The sequence below is a fragment of the Calidris pugnax genome, unplaced genomic scaffold (genome assembly GCF_001431845.1).
Source record: "Calidris pugnax isolate Ruff unplaced genomic scaffold, ASM143184v1 scaffold289, whole genome shotgun sequence".
Classification (NCBI taxonomy): domain Eukaryota; kingdom Metazoa; phylum Chordata; class Aves; order Charadriiformes; family Scolopacidae; genus Calidris; species Calidris pugnax.
Window position 1 is genome coordinate 220248 of NW_015091339.1, and position 17614 is coordinate 237861.

At 47.9% G+C, this 17614-nt stretch overlaps 1 protein-coding gene across 1 annotated transcript in view; it reads right to left on the reverse strand.

Annotated features, from left to right (window-relative positions):
* NET1 (neuroepithelial cell transforming 1) overlaps nt 1–10480 on the reverse strand; it is a 65813-nt gene extending 55333 nt beyond the window's left edge. The window contains exon 1 of the mRNA XM_014961003.1: nt 10356–10480. Coding sequence (XP_014816489.1) covers nt 10356–10480 — 125 coding nt within the window. The remainder of the gene's footprint in view (nt 1–10355) is intronic.
* Nucleotides 10481–17614: the final 7134 nt, after the last annotated feature.

The window sequence follows — 17614 nt, forward strand, 5'->3', positions numbered from 1 at the left end:
AATCGAGCCCAGAGGAAGAAGAAACATTTTCAAATCCTAAAGGGTTTGACATAACTTTGGCAAGACAAAGAGCTACCCAGAAAACTGAAACCAAAAGAAACAAAGCCAAAGCTTCCTGATACGACAGAAACTGAAAGCCTTGACATCCGGTATGATGTGAAGTGTGAATACTGAGCATTTGGGACAGTAGAAATAAGAACAACATGAAAATTTAAGGTACATGGTTCTGACATTTGAAAAGCTTGACCCAACAGCAGACATTGAAGAGGTCCTACAAGTTTTCTGGGGGTGAAACAGCAGCAGAGTCTCATTCTTCTCCCATCAGACATGCAAGTGCCTCTCCTTCAGCCTGTACAAGCTTCTATTCCTCTCTTCCTACCCCTTTATTTTCTCCGTGGTCTTCCCTTTCACAAAGATACCTGGATCCAGCCCTGCAGAGAGCTGCCACAGAGCTACGGCACTCCACTTTCTCAAACCCACTCACATTTCCAGCCCTTCTTTGCAGAATATCACACATCAATGCCTATCCATGTGACAGGCAATTCTGCAGGTTAACAACAATTTTAGCCCTACTTGACATGCCTAGAACTCTATTAAACCCCGTCAAACACCATCTCCATAAAGAAGCAGAAGGGCTTTGAGGCTGTCAGTTTTCCTCACCCCCTTCAGAAATTTACTTAATTATGTTTACAAAACATAATGGTCCTTCCTTAGCTATTGATCACTGCCAGCCTTAAAGAGTGCTTCCAGATGTGCTGGGACCAGTACTGTTTGACATCTTTGTCGGCAACACGGACAGTGGGATTGAGTGCACCCTCAGCAAGCTTGCCAACGACACCAAGGTTGGGAGGAGAATGGCTGGAGAGCAGCCCTGAGGAGAAGGACTTGGGGATGTTGGTGGATGAGAAGCTCAACATGAGCCAACAATGTGTTCTGGCAGCCCAGAACACCTCCCAGCAGCATGGCCAACAGGGTGAGGGGGGAAATCTGTCCCTCTGCTCCTCTCCAGGGAGACCCCCCCAGTGCTACCTCCAGCTCTGGGGCCTCAGCACAGGAGAGACATGGACCTGTTGGAGCAAGGGCAGAGGAGGCCACAGAGCTGCTGGGAGGACAGGCTGAGAGAGTTGGGCAGGTCAGCCTGGAGAAGAGAAGGCTCCAGGGAGGCCTTATAGCACCCTTCCAGTACCAGCTGGTACTGGAAGGTTCCAGTCAAGGAACAAGGTCTGTTAGGTTCTTGGAGTGGAGAAAAGGATTAAGTAAATAAAACCAAGTCTTTTCTCCTTCACAACTTAAATTTTCCTTTAACTTCTGGGCTGTTCTCACCTAAACTCATTAGACTTGAGGTCTAATGTGATGGCAGTGTAGATGGTACATCCAGGCTGCCTTTCTGGCAGTGAAATACAAGTCAAGAGGCAAGATAACTTTGGTATGATTTGGAGCTTCACACTTTAGCATATGTCAAAATATTCTTGTTCTGGCAAAAATAAGTGCTTGTCATAAAGAGATGCAGCCTTTACCTGTTGTTTCTCACATCACAGATGCAAGATTCAGTCCTTTGAGAAAGACCATCTTTGTGTTTCAGGATTGTAGTCAAGACATGCAGAGTTCCCTCATAAAATTAACTGAGGTAGATGCCTGCATAGTTCACTGAAGTGAAAACTTGCATGATTTCAGTAGAACAATTCTCCTCGTACAGACTCAGTCAGTTCTCCATTGTCCAGATAGAATCATAGGTTGAAAGGGACCTTAAAGATCATCTAGTCCAACCATCTGACAAGGTTTCTCAAAGCCCCATCCAGCCTGGTCTTGAACTACTCCAGGAATGGGGCATCCATAATTATTCTGGGCAACTTGTTCCAGTGTCAGCAACCTGTTCCAGGTCAGCAGGACTGTAAGAGTTGGTGGCTTTTTCTTGACCTTTCCTCTGCAGAAGCAACATTTGGTTAAGTGCTTTGGGTTGTTATTTTATTTTCTTAAAAACTACTGCAGCTACTCACAAGGAAAAAAATGAGAAAGAATGATGTCTTCTCCCCATCACACCAAACCATGTCATAGCTGCTGGCTTATGCCAACCTTTGCCTGATACCTAGGTCAGGAGAAAGCCCAGTCAGAAGAGACAAACTAGAGTTAAGACCATCCCAAATTGTAGAAAAGATACCTTCAGCACACACAAAGGTTACTTCACTGGGTGCAAAGCACTGAGGGGCTCATTCTTATCATCAAGGGACCGTGTTTACAGAAGAGATGCTATCCTTATCTTTTGAGTTGCAGGACTGAAGTTGGCTGGGCTCAGCAGTAATATCCTGTCTTCATCCGCTGCGAATTATTTATCTGAAGGGAGCATCCTGCAAGGCATCTGTGATGAGCTTGCCCTGAAAATATTAATTGAAGCTAGTAATAGCTAGGCTTAAGCAACTGGATGTTGAGGATAATGATTTGTGAGTGAAGATAATTATTTGGTAAGTGTAGCATGACTTCTGTTTTACAAGACAATAACAAGCAGGCTATCATCAGCATACAGTAATTAAGAGACTGGTGTTACCCACAGTCAACATTCACATAGAGGCTTGTTGAGAGTGCTGAAAGGTTTTAACAGGCTTTCATAACCAGCTGGTGGCACTTGCCATGTAGGTCGAGAAAGCAGCAGCACCATGGTTGAGAAAAAGCAAGTTCTGAATGATTTTGCAGGTCTTTCCCTCCTCCTCCCCTCATCTCATCTTTCCTGTGAGAAACTTCATTTATTTCCACCATCTCCAAGCACTGAGAAACACTGAGCTGCACTGGGGGCACACTGTGGGCGGAAGAGTGTTCCACAGATGCTTTCACAGATGCTTTCAAAAGCCACCAAAGGAGATGAAGTGTATACTTCAGTTTGTTTTATTAATTCTGCCTGTGTTTTAACACATTTCACATGTCCTAACCAAAAGAGCAAAACAAAACACACAAACAACCCCAGGAACTATTTCCAGAGCTGTGCAGCTGACTAGTCACATCTACTTTATCTCTTGCAGAAAACCACCCAGTACAAGAAAGTTTCCTCACACCACCACTTGTAAATAGGTGCTCAGTAAGTGAAAAAATGTCCAGTAAGGTTAAGATTTCATTCCAGTTTGCTGGATTTTACTACTGGATTTTAATAAACCCTCTGACACTCAAAGTATAGCAAAAAAGAAAGATGACCTTAACATGATACAAGCTATTTCACTGAAAAACAGTCTATATAGGAAGAAAATACAGTGTCAAAAAGATCACTGGTATCAAAGTTTTAGGGATACTTTGTTCCAAGCCCTCTCCCAGTTGCTGAAACCTTGTGGAGTTCTTGTGCAAAGGAGAGCTGAGGAGAAGCACAAGTAACAAAGGACACAAATGACCTTAACATGATACTAGCTATTTCACTGAAAAACAGTCTATAGAGGAAGAAAATACAGTGTCAAAAGATCACTGGTATCAGAGTTTTAGGGATACTTTGTTCCAAGCTCTCTCCCAGTTGCTGAAACATTGTGGAGTTCTTATGCAAAGCAGAGATGAGGAGAAGCACAAGTAACAAAGGACACAAGTAGGGTTTTCACCCTTAAAAGCCCCAAACACTCATTTAATTTTTATGAATGATTTCCAAAGTATCATTTTTCTTTTACAGTAGCTTCAGCCCAAAAGAGGGACACACAATTTTTGCTACGATGGCTACTGCAGTGTTACCTGTCTCCTGAGAGTTGTGCATTAAAGGCCTATGGAAGGACAACTGGCTGGAGTGGTTGTGTATAAACCTGTCGTGCCTTGAACGCATTCAGCCCCAGACACTCAGATCCTGCTTTTGGAATAATAAAAAAAAAACAAACAGTGGTAATTTGAAAGCCTCTAGACATTTTCTGAAAGCTACACCGTAGCTTCCAATTATGTTCAAGCGATGCATTTTAATAGCTACCTTCTTCAGTGGAGTAAAAGTTTCCATTTGTGCTAACTTTGATGTGATAATAGGAAGGAAAAGTGTATGTTTGCACTCTTCATTAGTATTTTACCAGCCCAAGAAAGTCTGATGGAATATAGGCTTTAATCACAACAGAGATCAAGAGCAAACCAACATTCATTTCAGAAAAGCCATAATTAGGGAGAAGAAAGGCAAGAGAGAGGCATCACCATCAAAAACACTTGGCCTTCACAACAGAGTGTTAGGTCACTGGCCAACAAACAACTGACTTTAAATAACATAAATGTGTATAGTGAATAAATAAAAGCCAATTGAAGAGTTTACTGCAGATTGTGCAGAACAAGTGGATGATCAGTGAAGAGTTTAAAAAGCCTTTTTTTTTTTTTAAATATATGTAAACATATAATTCAGGAAGGACTTCTTCAAATGCCTCCTTAAAAGCCATTCTTCTCCTCTGTGGACAACCAGCTGCTTTGTTTCCATCTCTATTATGGAAACCTCTTCTTGATGAACCTCCTGCACTGAAGGAGGTCTCTCTTTGCATTATACCTCTCCAGTGTGACTGCAGGCTGCCACCAAAAAAAGGCCAGCTTTCTTCCTTCCTCCCAGCCAGATCCCTGCAGTGTCAATTCAGCTGCCCACAGGGAAAAGGTGGTTCAGCTGCTTATTTAATGTAAAAGCTCACTTTTTGGGATGAAGTACCCAGTTCACCCTGCAGCCGCACGGTGACTGAGACTGCTGCAAGGGAAGGAGCAGGAATGGCCATGGTTTGGGGAACCCACACCCCACTTTTGGCAGCAGTTTGCAGTCGCACCATCTGTCAGAAAACACAAAACCAGACTCTAAGCTCTTCTCCAGCACCTGCTACTTTACCAAGCTCTTTTGTCAGCCCCATCCATTGATCCCACCAGCCAGAAGCTGTTTGTCCTTGCTTTCTCAAGTCAATACCAGTCAACCTGCTTCAGACCACCTTTTGCTCAAGGGTTTACTGTGATACCACCTTTGTTTGCACAACTTGACAATCGAGCATCTTTTCCACCTCACCCTGATGTGACCTACATAAAAACACTAGTTTCTTTTAATCCCTCCATACAAAGTCAGCCAGTTAATTGGGATTAATCCCATTTGAATAACTACCAAGAAGTGACGGTTACAATTAAAATACTTACAAGTACATGAATATGTAGGATCAGCTGTGACTCTCTACCCTTCCCACTGCAGATAACTTGTCTCCAAGTGACACAGAGCTGTCTCTTGTTCAGAACTGCTCTGTCTTTACAAGGTCTGGGACCCCAGGTGCCAAGTAAGTACCAACAGATCACAGAAGAGGCACAAGATCATAGGATCAGTGGTTGAAAAGAGCTGTGGCTCTGTACTACCAGAGATGCAGACACTCAAGAAGGGGAGAGTGAGGTAGGGCTTTAATTAGATGCCTTGACAGCCCATCTCTATCCTCAGAAGCTCAGCACAGCAGTTCTCCAACCTTGCACGATTGCCTCCAGGTGCTCCTGCAATATGAAAGCTACAGAATGTTTCTAGATATTGGAAAGAACAGTTGACTCTGGACAAAGATAAAAAAAGTTTGCAAGCAACAGGCTTGCCTGGGGTTGGAGGGGACTTGTCTCCTCCCAGTGGGGTGCTGGCCATCCTGGTTGGAGGGAAGACCTCCACAGCTCCACACTGGCTCATGGAGCTCAGCAAAAGATATATGCAAGATATAAGTCAGGGTTAGATAGAACGTCTGGGGCAGAGAGGACTCATTGTTTTATTTATGTGTGTTACTCAGAAGAGATAACATACCCCAGAGCTTCCAGCTTTGCCTGGATTCACCTTGACACTAGATAAACTATGAAGTTGGGAACAAGATTACAGAGCAAAGAAACCCCAAAACAAGGTTTCTTTCATCTGTCCCAGAAGCCTACCTGCAATTTTTTTGCTGTCTTCTATCTGCCATAGCTGGGGACATGAAGTTCAGAGAAACAGTCACCCAGCAATTATCGATGAGATCTGATTTTGGGTCAGAAACCAGCTGGCAATAGAGTATCTTCTTGGTAAACCAATTCCTCACTCCCAGCTCAGGACTGCTCTGCTTTGGGCACACTCTCTGGCTTCATCTCCCTCTGTTCAACAGAGCAATTACCTCCCATGTTTATACCTTAAACCTGATTCACATCACCCTGCGAGAGCTACGGTCGTATTGCCAATGGGGGAAAGGGATGAAATTTATACAGAAAATATAGAGAAATTTATATAGAAAATTATAGGATGTTAAAGCAGTCCCCAGATCAGAGCTCAGGGGAAATATTCACTGTTCATAACTGCGTGAAGTCACTGTCTCTAGCACGCTATCAACAGTCTCCTCCCTTTTTAGACACAACTCTGGGATTACACAGACAAGACTACAATTACTCTGTCCAAATCACGTCCCTTCACACCTCCCTGGCCACATAACCCTCTTTTGGAAGTGTTAGGAATTCTCTAGCATCACAGAAGTGAAACCTGATGCTTTCTACAGAAGTGAAATGAATGCTTAAAAAAAAAAAACCCAAACCCAACCCTCGCTGAAACAGCAGATTTGAGACTACTCAGGAATGTTGTAGCCGTGAGAGTCTAAGGGTACAAAAGCAAGGCAGGGTCTGCAAGAGGACACGTCTAATAAAGGATATTACCTCGCCCTCAAACACTGCTGAATGTATTTAGTGCATTCACAGAGTCTTTCAATCAGAGGCCTCGGGCTTGCAACTGGAGCTCCCTTTCTGCCTGGACAGATATTTGACTAAAATGGGGCTGGTGGGCAGAGGACTCCTCCTCCATGGTCAGATTACAGGGCTGGAGACAAAAGCTTTTTCATGTATGTGTGCGCACACACTCAGGAGGTTAAGGCAAATTGACAGAGGGAGTGAGGCAAATTGTCGTGAATATGTTTAAATATATTTATGTTCTAGTGCACAAGTGCTTGCTTAGGGAGGAGGGGCCTTTGCTTAAGTGCTCCATGGGGCTCTCCAGCTGAATTCAACCCCTCAAGATCATGGATTTTTCAGTTCAGAGCAGCCCTGCAGCACAGACCAGGAGTTCAGACCACAAACACAGTGCTCTTGCCTGTCCCAGCCCAGAGACTCAAGGACTGATCCTGTCCACAACAGGTGGAGAGATGTAGTCACCATTAACAAGGGGAAAATCACACACTGACTAATAACAGCACATGCAAGCTTAGATTGGTTTAAAATCCAGGAATTGAGCCCGGCAGAAGGACCACTCGGACATAAAACACAGATTTTGCATATTTGGCCAAAGTGTTTTTCAAAAAAGCATGCTTCCAGGCTGTTTTTTTGAGTTTTGGTTTTTTTTTTTTTAAAAACCCTGTCCCTCTGTCCTAGTTTGTCACTTCCCCAACAGCTGAAGGGATTAAACAATTTAAATTCTGTTATTAGCGGTTTGCAGCAAGACAGTTGGCTCTGCGTTACCAGGGTGGCAAAACCACAGCAAACAGCTCAAATGCTGCCCAGTCAGTATTTGTGAGACCCCCAGTCTGGATACTGGGTCCAGATTTGGGCCTCCCAGTACAAGAAACATCAACAACCGTATCAAATCCAGCCAGGATCAATGAGAGGATGATGGTGTTCACTCATGGGAAGAAAAGGGAGATCTAACTGCTGCCTACAGCTACCTAAAAAGGGAGTAGAGAGAAGGGGGGGGACCCAGAGAGGTAAGAAAATCTCTTTCCTCGGAGGTTTCTGAAGCTTACCTGGCCAATGCTCTGAGCAACCTCACCTAAATTAGAAGTTAGCCTTGCTTTGAGCAAGGGTTGGACTCCAGACCTCCCAGAAGTCCCTTCCAGTTCAAGTTTTCCCTTATTCTGTGAACAAGCCTCAAGCCAGCGACTCCTTGAATTGCTCTACCTACATCACAAGACCACATCTAGGTGCCGAGCTGGCATCTTCTTGCTTGCGAGCCTCCAGATTAAGGTTTAATACATACATGTCTTATCTGCATAAGCTTCTTTCCCAGTTTTATCACAATTTCCCTGGGCCTCTCCACGCAGACAAGCCTCAGAAAGGAATGCACGACCATCCCAGAAACCGAGCCAGTGTGTTTCATCACCTCACCGGATCGCTGAAGCCTTCAATTATGCTACGCTTTTCAAGTGCGGTAATTAAGGAGCTACAATTTGATCTTCAAGATGATACTGCAGCATGTTTCTATGAAAACATTTATTTTTTAAAAGTTCATTAAAACACTCTGCCATCCAGAACAGACAATGGTTACTAAAACCAGCCATTACGGAAACCAAGCTCACGGACGTTTACTTCTCTTTGATTTAAGTCACCTAATAAAGAACATCCACTCCAGCCTGTGGGGAATTTCACCAGGTTTCAAAACAAGGTCAGCTTCCTTTCACTCTTTCCCATGGTGCTGGAGGAATCATAGAATTGTTTGGGCTGGAAGGGACCTTAAAGATCATCCAGTTCCAACTTCCCTGCCATGGGCAGGGACACCTCCCACCAGACCAGGTTGCTCCAAGCCCCCTCCAACCTGGCCTTGAACCCCTCCAGGGATGGGGCAGCCACAGCTTCTCTGGGCAACCTGGCCCAGTGTCTCACCACACTCACAAGTCAAGAATTTTTTCTTAATAGCTCATCTAAATCTTCCCTCTTTCAGTTTAAAACCATTCCCCATTGTCCTGTCACTCCATTCCTTGATCAAGAGACCATCCCCAGCCTTCCTGTAGCTCTCTTTAGGGACTGGAAGGGGCTCTAAGGTCTCCCCAGAACCTTCTCTTCTCCAGACTGAACACTGCCAACTCTCTCAGCCCCCCCTCCCAGCAGAGGGGCTCCAGCCCTTGCAGTGTCTCCATGACTTCCTCTGTACTTGCTTCAAAAGGCCCATGTACTTCTTGTGCTGAGGACACCAGCAATCCCCCATGAGGTGCAAAGAACCAGAGACATGAGGACAAGACTCTGATCACATCTAAGGGTGAACCTCTGCCCAAATACAGCAGCTGGAGGTAGAAACCGGGCTGAGGTAACTAGAGCCACATTTGTCAGAAATGGGTAGTTTCTACATCACCTGCACGCTCGGAGAAGTCATTTCCTAACCTTGAGGGCAGCAGAAAACACAAGCCTCTGCTGTTCAATCTGTGTTTGTCTAGATACTGGTCAGCAGGAGATGGGTCACTCAGAGGTCAGCTGCTGATAAATGCATCCAGGTATCATTACTGGGGTTAACATAGATAAACTGATTAACTTAAGAAGTAACAGTTTCTTTCACTGGGTGGTCTTGAGAAAGTCTCCCAAGTTCAACGTATCAAAATAACAGTAACAAACGTCACACACAGGGATTTAAAAAGCAGAGTAAAAGGCAGGGCTGATAGTGGAGCTGAGGTGGGTCTCCCCATGCCCAGGAGAGGGAGTTGATCCGGTGTTATGGTCTGCAGAAATCCTGGAGGCTCAGCCAATCTCTCCAGGCAATATAAAAGACACCCCACTACCAGATTACCCCCACCCCAAGGGGCAACAAGAATCTTCTCCTCCTTCTCCTGAACTGATGTGGGCCGTGGGCAGCCTGCCAGACACCCCCACAAGAGATGAGGGAGGAGGAAAGTCTTTGCATGAAAGCCTAGGGGTAGTTTGGCACGCAGGGGTGGGGATAGGAGCAGCTAAACCCCCCCTTAAAGGCCAGAAACAGGCAGGGAAAACAGTTATGACCTGAGAAAAGCTGCTCTGTCACTGTTACCATAAAAGATAAGGTGTTGGTGGACCCCTTGAATAATTAAGGAATACTTGGGGATACCCTAATTTCACAGACACTTTCACCTTAGAAGACAGGAGAGAAAGCTTACCAGGGATTGTGAGGGGTATCTTTCGTTAGAGGACACAGAGACCCCCTACAACCTTAGGGGGGAAGGAAAGGAGTGTCCATCTCATAAAGCAGGAGGACAAGGAATCCCCTAGAGCTTGCAGGAGAGAAATTCCCCTTATAAGATAGGAGGGGGGGGATCCACACAGGCAAAGGAGGGGAATTATCCTTGTAAGGTAGGAGGGTGAGGGGTTCCCCATGGCCTGACAGAGGCTTCCTTTCACAAAACAGGAGGGCTTAGAGTCCCCTGCAGGCTGAGGGGAGAGGGGGGGCTCCCCTTTTTGGGGGAGGAGTAGGAGGACAAGGAACCCCCTACAGCTTGCAGGAGAGAAATTCCCTTTATAAGATATGAGGGGGGGTCCCACACAGGCGAAGGAGGGGAATTATCCTTGTAAGGTAGGAGGGTGAGGGGTTCCCCATGGCCTGACAGGTTTCCTTTCACAAAACAGGAGGGTTTAGAGTCCCCTGCAGGCTGAGGGGAGAGGGGGGTCTCCCCTTTTTGGGGGAGGAGGGTATGACCCAGGGGGAAAGGCGGGCCATTGGCGGGGCTACGGGGAGGGATCGCGGCTCCTACCGGCTGCAGGAGGCGGCCACACCGGGAGTGCTGTCCGCCGGAGGCGAGCGGCTGGCGCGGGCCTCGGCACTGACCCTGCCCCGTCTCTTCCGAGGGGGCTTCTGGCCTACGGGCTCTGCCTCCATGGTGACACGTCGCGCCGGAGAAGGCGGGGACCGGACGAAACCGCGCAGCCTCCACTCAGAGAATAATGGCGACGGCGGCGGCGAACCGGCGGTTTGAAAATGGCGGCGTTGGCGGCGGCAGCCAATCAGCGCGGCGGGAGGGGCGCGTTGCTAGGAGACGCGGGGGCGGGGCAAAGCGAGAGGGGGCGGCTCTGAGGAGAGGGGAGAGGGGAGGCGGGCTTTCCTCCCCTCAGGGAGCGCAGCGCCCTCTAGCGTCCGGGCGGGCTGGGAGGACCCCGGCTGCGGGGGAAACTGAGGCACGGAGCCGTTATGGCCGTCCCGGCCAACGCTCCCCCTTCTCCTGTCCTCCCTCCTTCCCTTCAGCCTTTTCTCCTCAGGGAATTCAAAGCCAGCACCCCACAGCCCCCGGGAGGACAGCAACATCCTCGGCCCCATCAAAGAAATCAACAAGGATTTGGAGGAGAAACAACTACACTCCCCCTCCTCCCCCCCCCAAGAATAAAGCCCCCCATACCTCAGAAATAAGCTCAAATCTTCAAAATTTACCTCAGGCACCCCCCTCAAAGTACACATGAGTGGTTTAAACCACTGAGTGCACCCTCAGCGAGTTGGCCGATGACACCAAGCTGTGTGGAGGGGTCAACATGGCGGAGGGAAGGGATGCCATCCAGAGGGACCTGGGCAGGCTGGAGAAGTGGGACGGTGACAACCTCATGAGGTTCAACCAGGCCAAGTGTAGGACCCTGCCCCTGGGTCAGGGCAATCCCAAGCACAAATCCAGGCTGGGTAGAGAATGGCTGGAGAGCAGTCCTGAGGAGAAGGACTTGGGGGTGTTGGTGGATGAGAAGCTCAACATGAGCCGACAACGAGCGCTGGTGGCCCAGAAAGTCCCCCTCATCCTGGGCTGCATCCCCAGTCCCCCTCATCCTGGGTTGCATCCCCAGCAGCGTGGCCAGCAGGGCCGGGGGGGGATTCTGCCCCTCTGCTCCGCTCTGGGGAGACCTCCCCTCCCCAGTGGGCCTCCAGCTCTGGGGCCACCAACAGCAGAAGGACATGGACCTGTTGGAGCGGGGCCAGAGGAGGCCACGGAGATGCTGGGAGGGCTGGAGCCCCTCTGCTGGGAGGACAAGCTGAGAGAGTTGGGGGGGTTCAGCCTGGAGAAGAGAAGGCTCCGGGGAGACCTTGGAGCCCCTTCCAGTCCCTCAGGGGGCTCCAGGAGAGATGGGGAAGGACTCTTGATGAGGGAGGGGAGCCATAGGAGGAGGGGGAAGGGTTTTAAACTGGAAGAGGGGAGGTTTAGATGAGATATCAGGAAGAAATTTTTCACTCTGAGGGTGGTGAGAGCCTGGCCCAGGTTGCCCAGAGAAGCTGTGGCTGCCCCATCCCTGGAGGGGTTCAAGGCCAGGTTGGAGGGGGCTTGGAGCAACCTGGTCTGGTGGGAGGTGTCCCTGCCCAGGGCAGTGAGTCGGAACAAGATGATCTTTAAAGTTCCTTCCCATCCAAACCATTCTATGAGTCTATAAACACGGTGTGTGCCCTGGGTGTGGGCATGGGGTTAAGGCAGCAGCTTCCTTTACAGAGCTGCTCATCCACACTCCCCGGCCTTTTTCCTCTTGCTTTTTCAGGGTTTTTGCTCTCTCTGGACAACATGGGATGTGCCTGGATGAAACTGGCCCCATCCAGCATCACAAAATCATGTGAAGGAAGAAGGTGGAATTTTCATCTGCTGCTTGCTGGCATTGGGAGGGTGGGATCGCATGGGCTCTGGTCTGGTGTCCCTGAGTCATGTGCATGAAACCTCTGTGTAAACCATTTGCAGTGGGGTCTTCAATTCTGATCGTGCTGCAGAAAAGCAGACACCTTGGCTAGACGGAGGTTGGCTAGCAAACCCCAGAAACTCTGCCTTGAGAAGCAATCAGGAGCCCTCACCGTTCCTCCCGTCCCACTTCGGATTAAGTGGTGCTTTGAACGAGACACTGGGTGAAAGTTTAGACACGCTCAGGTGAAGGTATCGCTTGGAAACCTGTCCCACTTGGCTGAGATTTGGATTTTCCTCCATTTCATCCCTTTCCCTCTGTGGAAAGTGGCTGCGGTGGAGGGGATGGGGTCTCTCCCTCCCCTCACGGGGTGGCAGCCCCAACCATTCCTATAAGAGAGGGTGGGTTAGGGTTTATCATTGCTTATAGATTGGAAGTATCTCCTCTGGAGTGAAAATCTGCCTTTAGAACAGACAAGTTTTGGCAGAAAGATCCCCCTTTAGGAATGCTGGCACCCCAGGCAGCTATGATGGAATGGCATTTTACAGCTTATCACGTTCATTTCAAGCCACAGGTTGATCTCAACTTCTGTGTAGCAGTTGGACGAAACGCTTTGAAACCCATCAAAACCCCCCACATATGCACAAGGCATCTCACTGGCTTGGCTGCATTTTAGTAAAAGAATCAGAAATGGATTCTTCAGAGATCCGAAAAAACAAGTACTACCTTTTGAAGTGCAACCTGCAGCTCGACTCAGAAAAAGTAGATGCCCCCTCTTTAAGCTGGAGAGCAGCCTGCCAAAAAGTTTAACATAACCATATGCGAGACAGAGATTTGAAGGTTTTAGAAAGAAGTTGTGCTTCTATTTTGAAAGGTACCGTTGGGATGGGAGAAAGACTAAGCATACCCCATACACCAGGCTTACCCTCAGCAGAGTATGCCAGAAAAGTCAGACTCAGCACACTGATACTATGCCAAAACTAAGGGAATTAATTTTGCTTATTTTATTCCAGTGCAGACTTAACACTGCGAGGTTTCTATTTTTGTGCAAACCTAAACAGTTCAGCAAGTTGTGTTGCCTCACTTGGTATATAATTTATATTGGCTTACAGTTACTGATAGACATTCGTGCACTCCATCTCCACCTGCCAAATTCTTTCACGTCTTTCCAATTCTTCTCCACAGCTGCCTCCTACCTCAGAGACCTCCCCTGCTCAGCTGGACCCTGGTTCCTTCAGCAGCCATCCACAAACTGGTGTGAAAAACTTACAAGGTTTTCGAGACCTTCTGTTTTTTGCATTCTGCAGTGGCTGCAACTGCATCCCTGAGTGCTGTATCCCACCCCAGCACAGCAGGCAGTGAGCCATGGACTTATCAAATGGTTTTTCCATCTCGTTGGAGAACTCGGCAGAGATATTGGTGGGCTGAGAGGTGCTTTTTGGCAGGCCTTCTCTGCTGAAACTATAGGTATGTAGGTCATGAGGATAAAGCATATCCAAGGATGAGATCAACAGGTGTGTCTCTCTTGGTGAAGTCAATATTGAAGGCTCTGCTAAACCAAGGATGAAATGGGAGAGGATGCCACCCCATCAGCAGGTACAAGTGGAATGCTGGTGACATCCTACATCTATGACATGATTTTCTTGTCTCCTGTGGAGCTTGAGTGCTCCAGGGCATGGTGGGAGGTCACCATGGAGCTGCCCCTGGAAGCTGGTAGGTCTCCCTGTCTCCAAGTTGATTTGCAGAGCTACAGCTTGAATCTGAATGACCAGGAACCCTTGCGTGATCCACTGCTCAGCAGGCAGCAGAAGGGGGGTTCTGAGAGGCTGCTATAGATGAGTATTCAACCCAAATGTAGTCTTTTGAATGCCACACTTCATCTTGAGTCAATCAAAACTGGATTGAGCTGTGGCCAGACTGGGGAGGGTAACACACCCTGAAATCTGAACTTGAGCAGAGTCAGATCTGCCTTTTTATCGACTTCTGCCACACCCACCTGTCTTTGCCTTTCCATTACATCTCCAAGACAACAAAAGCCTCCATCCATCTTCAAGCAGAGCTCAGAAGTCCTCCACTCTGCACCCATCATGCTTTGTCTGCCATGTTGGAAGTCTCGTCAACCAGCACCTGAATCCAGCGTCACCTTCCCAAGGGTGTAGCAGTTCCAAACTGTTGGCATCATCTCCCTTCCCATCGACAGGCAGCTTGCTGTGAAAGAACAACAGTGGACACTAATCTGAATTTCAGCTGCAGCAAAGCATGTTCACGGGAGTCCATAGTAAAAAGAAGGTCAGGTGGCAGTGGAAAGAGAGGGAGACTGAAAATGAGAATCACCTGTTACTTTCCTCTATAAAGGGTCTTAAGTCTTTATATTAGGTAAATTTAAATTACAGAGACTCGCCTACAACTCTCCTCGAACTCACAGTGGTCACAGGATCTGCTGAGCAGTGGAAGACAAAGGGGAACCTCAAAGCATGGGCTGCAGCTCAGAAGAGGGAAGAACCTCTCATTGTGGGCCACAGGAATCCTAGTGCAAACATTTTAGGAAAGCTGAGAAGCCAGTCCAGCTCAGGGACACTTCTCATGTCTCTGGTAATGCTCTTCATTAGATTTCCACCAATTTTCGGTGTGTCGCCAGTGACTGGGGGCTCTGGAGCTAGATGGATGGTCTAGACAGCTGCTCCCCATGTCCTCTCTCACTAATGGAGGACCAAGAGGAGCTCCTTCATTTGCTTGGCTATGGGACCAGGGCTGGTTCCTGTGTGGCTGGACCCCATGTTCAAGGCAATACTGCACTGTCCATCTGCTCTCCAGCAGAGAAGGAAATGCAGAACCCCCAAGAAGGACCAAGGAAGAGGCAAACCGAGATATTCTGGAAGCCTTTTTACAGCTTCCATTCCCTGCTGAGAGTTGGGAATGGAATGGGCGCAACATGGGATGTGCCCAAGGTGGAGATGGCAGTGGCTGGTGTCACCACAAGCTCTAACGCCAGTGTCACTGCAAGCCCTAATACTGGTGTCACCACAGGCCCTGCCACCAAGGCCACCATGGGTGCCATCACTGGTGTCACTGTGGGCACTGCCACCACCATAACTGCCACTACCAAGGCCACCATGGACACTGTCACCATAGGCACCACCATCAAGGCCACTGTAGGTGCTACCACCATGGCCACTGCTACCAATATCACTGTTGCTGCCAGCACCCTGGATGCCACCAAGGCCACCGTGGACACCAAGGCCACCGGTGTCACCACCAAGGCCACCGTCATGCAACAGCAATGATTTCATCAGAGGAGCCAGAAGCTGCACAAGAAAATCCTTCCTGACACTATGGAGATCTGCCCCTCGCACATTCCTCCCTCACTCTGCTGTATGGAGACATCTTCTCTGGAGACATCATGCCCAGGGCGATCCCCAGCTTCTTGTCACAGGCAGGATGAGGGCAAGTACTGGGCAGGAGGACTCCAATAATCAGGACATGAGCAAGAGTCTTCAGCCAGAGGCGCCAACCTCACCCTGTGTCTTCTTGTCTTGACTTACGCATGAGGCCTACCAGCTTCACAGCCCTGATGCAGTTTATACGCTCACCAGAGCTTGCTATTTTAATAAACATGAGTGGATTTAGGATGCTCTATAAAGATATTATCTCAAAGTCAGGCATTTAGCTCAACACTTGGTTGGTACAACCAGCCTCTTCTGTGACTGCTTCAGGCTGCGTCCTGACTTTATGACCGAGTCCCTGATGGTTTCTGAGGTTGTTTACGCCACTGAAGATAGACTCGGGCAGCCCATTGCCCATCAAAGCTGAGAAATGGGATCTGTGGGACCTCATGAGTGGTACACAACTGGAATTACCGACAGAGCATAGCCTCTGAGGAGCTTGCTAAGAGGATGGGGAGATGCCCACTGATGCTACACCACCTACCCGCTCCCACGTGCTGTCAGGGGTTGCAAAACTGCATTTTCAGAAGGTCGTGATGGTCCAGGAGAAATGTCAAGTTTGGCCTTTGCTCTCTTTCTTTGAGGCCAGAAAAGATTTTGCTCAAAGGAAGGCTTTTGCCTGCCAGGCTTCCTCCTCCCCCCTCACAGCAAGGAGTAGCAGAGGTTCTATTGACCTAAATGTCTGTCTTGTTAAGGCTATTCCCTTTCGGAAAGATTTTTTGGATTAGGCAGAGGATTAGTAACACATGCATTAAGGACTTGTGGTTCTCAAACAAGCCGACTTAATTAGGCAAAGATTAAAGCACGCTTCGTTGACAGCGATCTCTTTCAGGATTCAAGGCGTCAAGTTATTTTGTAGAATTTTATACACTTGGCAACGTTGCTCATTTAAGCGCTTACACTACTTCCAGAGTAGTCATCTGGAGGATTCAAGTCAGCTTAGACATTTATAGTGCCATAAAACCTTAGGCCATAAATTGCACATGATTAGGGAGTGTGTCACCAGCAGTATTTAGAGGCATTTTAAATAAACCCACCAACCTGACTTGTTGTATTTTCATCTAGAAAAAAAAAACAAACCAACAAACAACCCTAGAAAATAAGTGCCATAAAACTTGATGAAAACTGTCCTCACATTCCAGGTAGTCGGCAAGCAAGCGTCAGGGTGGACAATACGTGTGGTTCACAGCCCATGGCAGGAACTCTGCCAAGGGACACATTCAACTCACGAAAGGTTTCAGAGCTCTTCCATGAGGCTGACGAGATACCCAAGTTGGCCAAACTGCTGCTGTCGACCTCAAGTGATGAGTTTCTCCACTGTTGCACACCACGCAGAATTGATTGCTTTTAGACAACAACAACAACAAAAATTAAGCCAATTAGTACAGATAATCCAAGTCTCTCTACTTTTCTCACTTCTCACTCCTTGCACCTTCTACAAATGTTATAGTTGCTTTTGTTTTGTCTTAGCCAGAGAGCTGGCCAGTGTTAAAAAAAAAAAGCCAGTTTTAACAGTAGCACAGCCCCACGTGTATTTTTACAAGGCATTTCAACTTTTAGAAGACGAAGGTAAAAGTGTTTTGCTTTTACATCTTCCAAACGGTTGCTTACGTAGGCTTAATGACAGCATTCATCCTTTCTCAAGAGATTGAGGAGCATTAGAAAAGCCCCGTCAACTGCAAGTAATCAGAATTGTCAGTCATTTATTGCCTTTGTCTGTGGCAAGGGGAAAGGAAAAACTTCTCCTTCGTGCAGCTCAGCACAGCAGGGGAACGGGTCTCTCGCTACAACATTACGACACCCTTTCGACGCTGCTGCGGATTTGATTTCAGCCGCTCCAAAACAATCCCTTTTTCCATCAGGGAGCAGGGATATGTGCAGGAATGAGAAGATCCCGTGCAGCCAAGAACAGCCTGGACAATCCAATGTGTCTA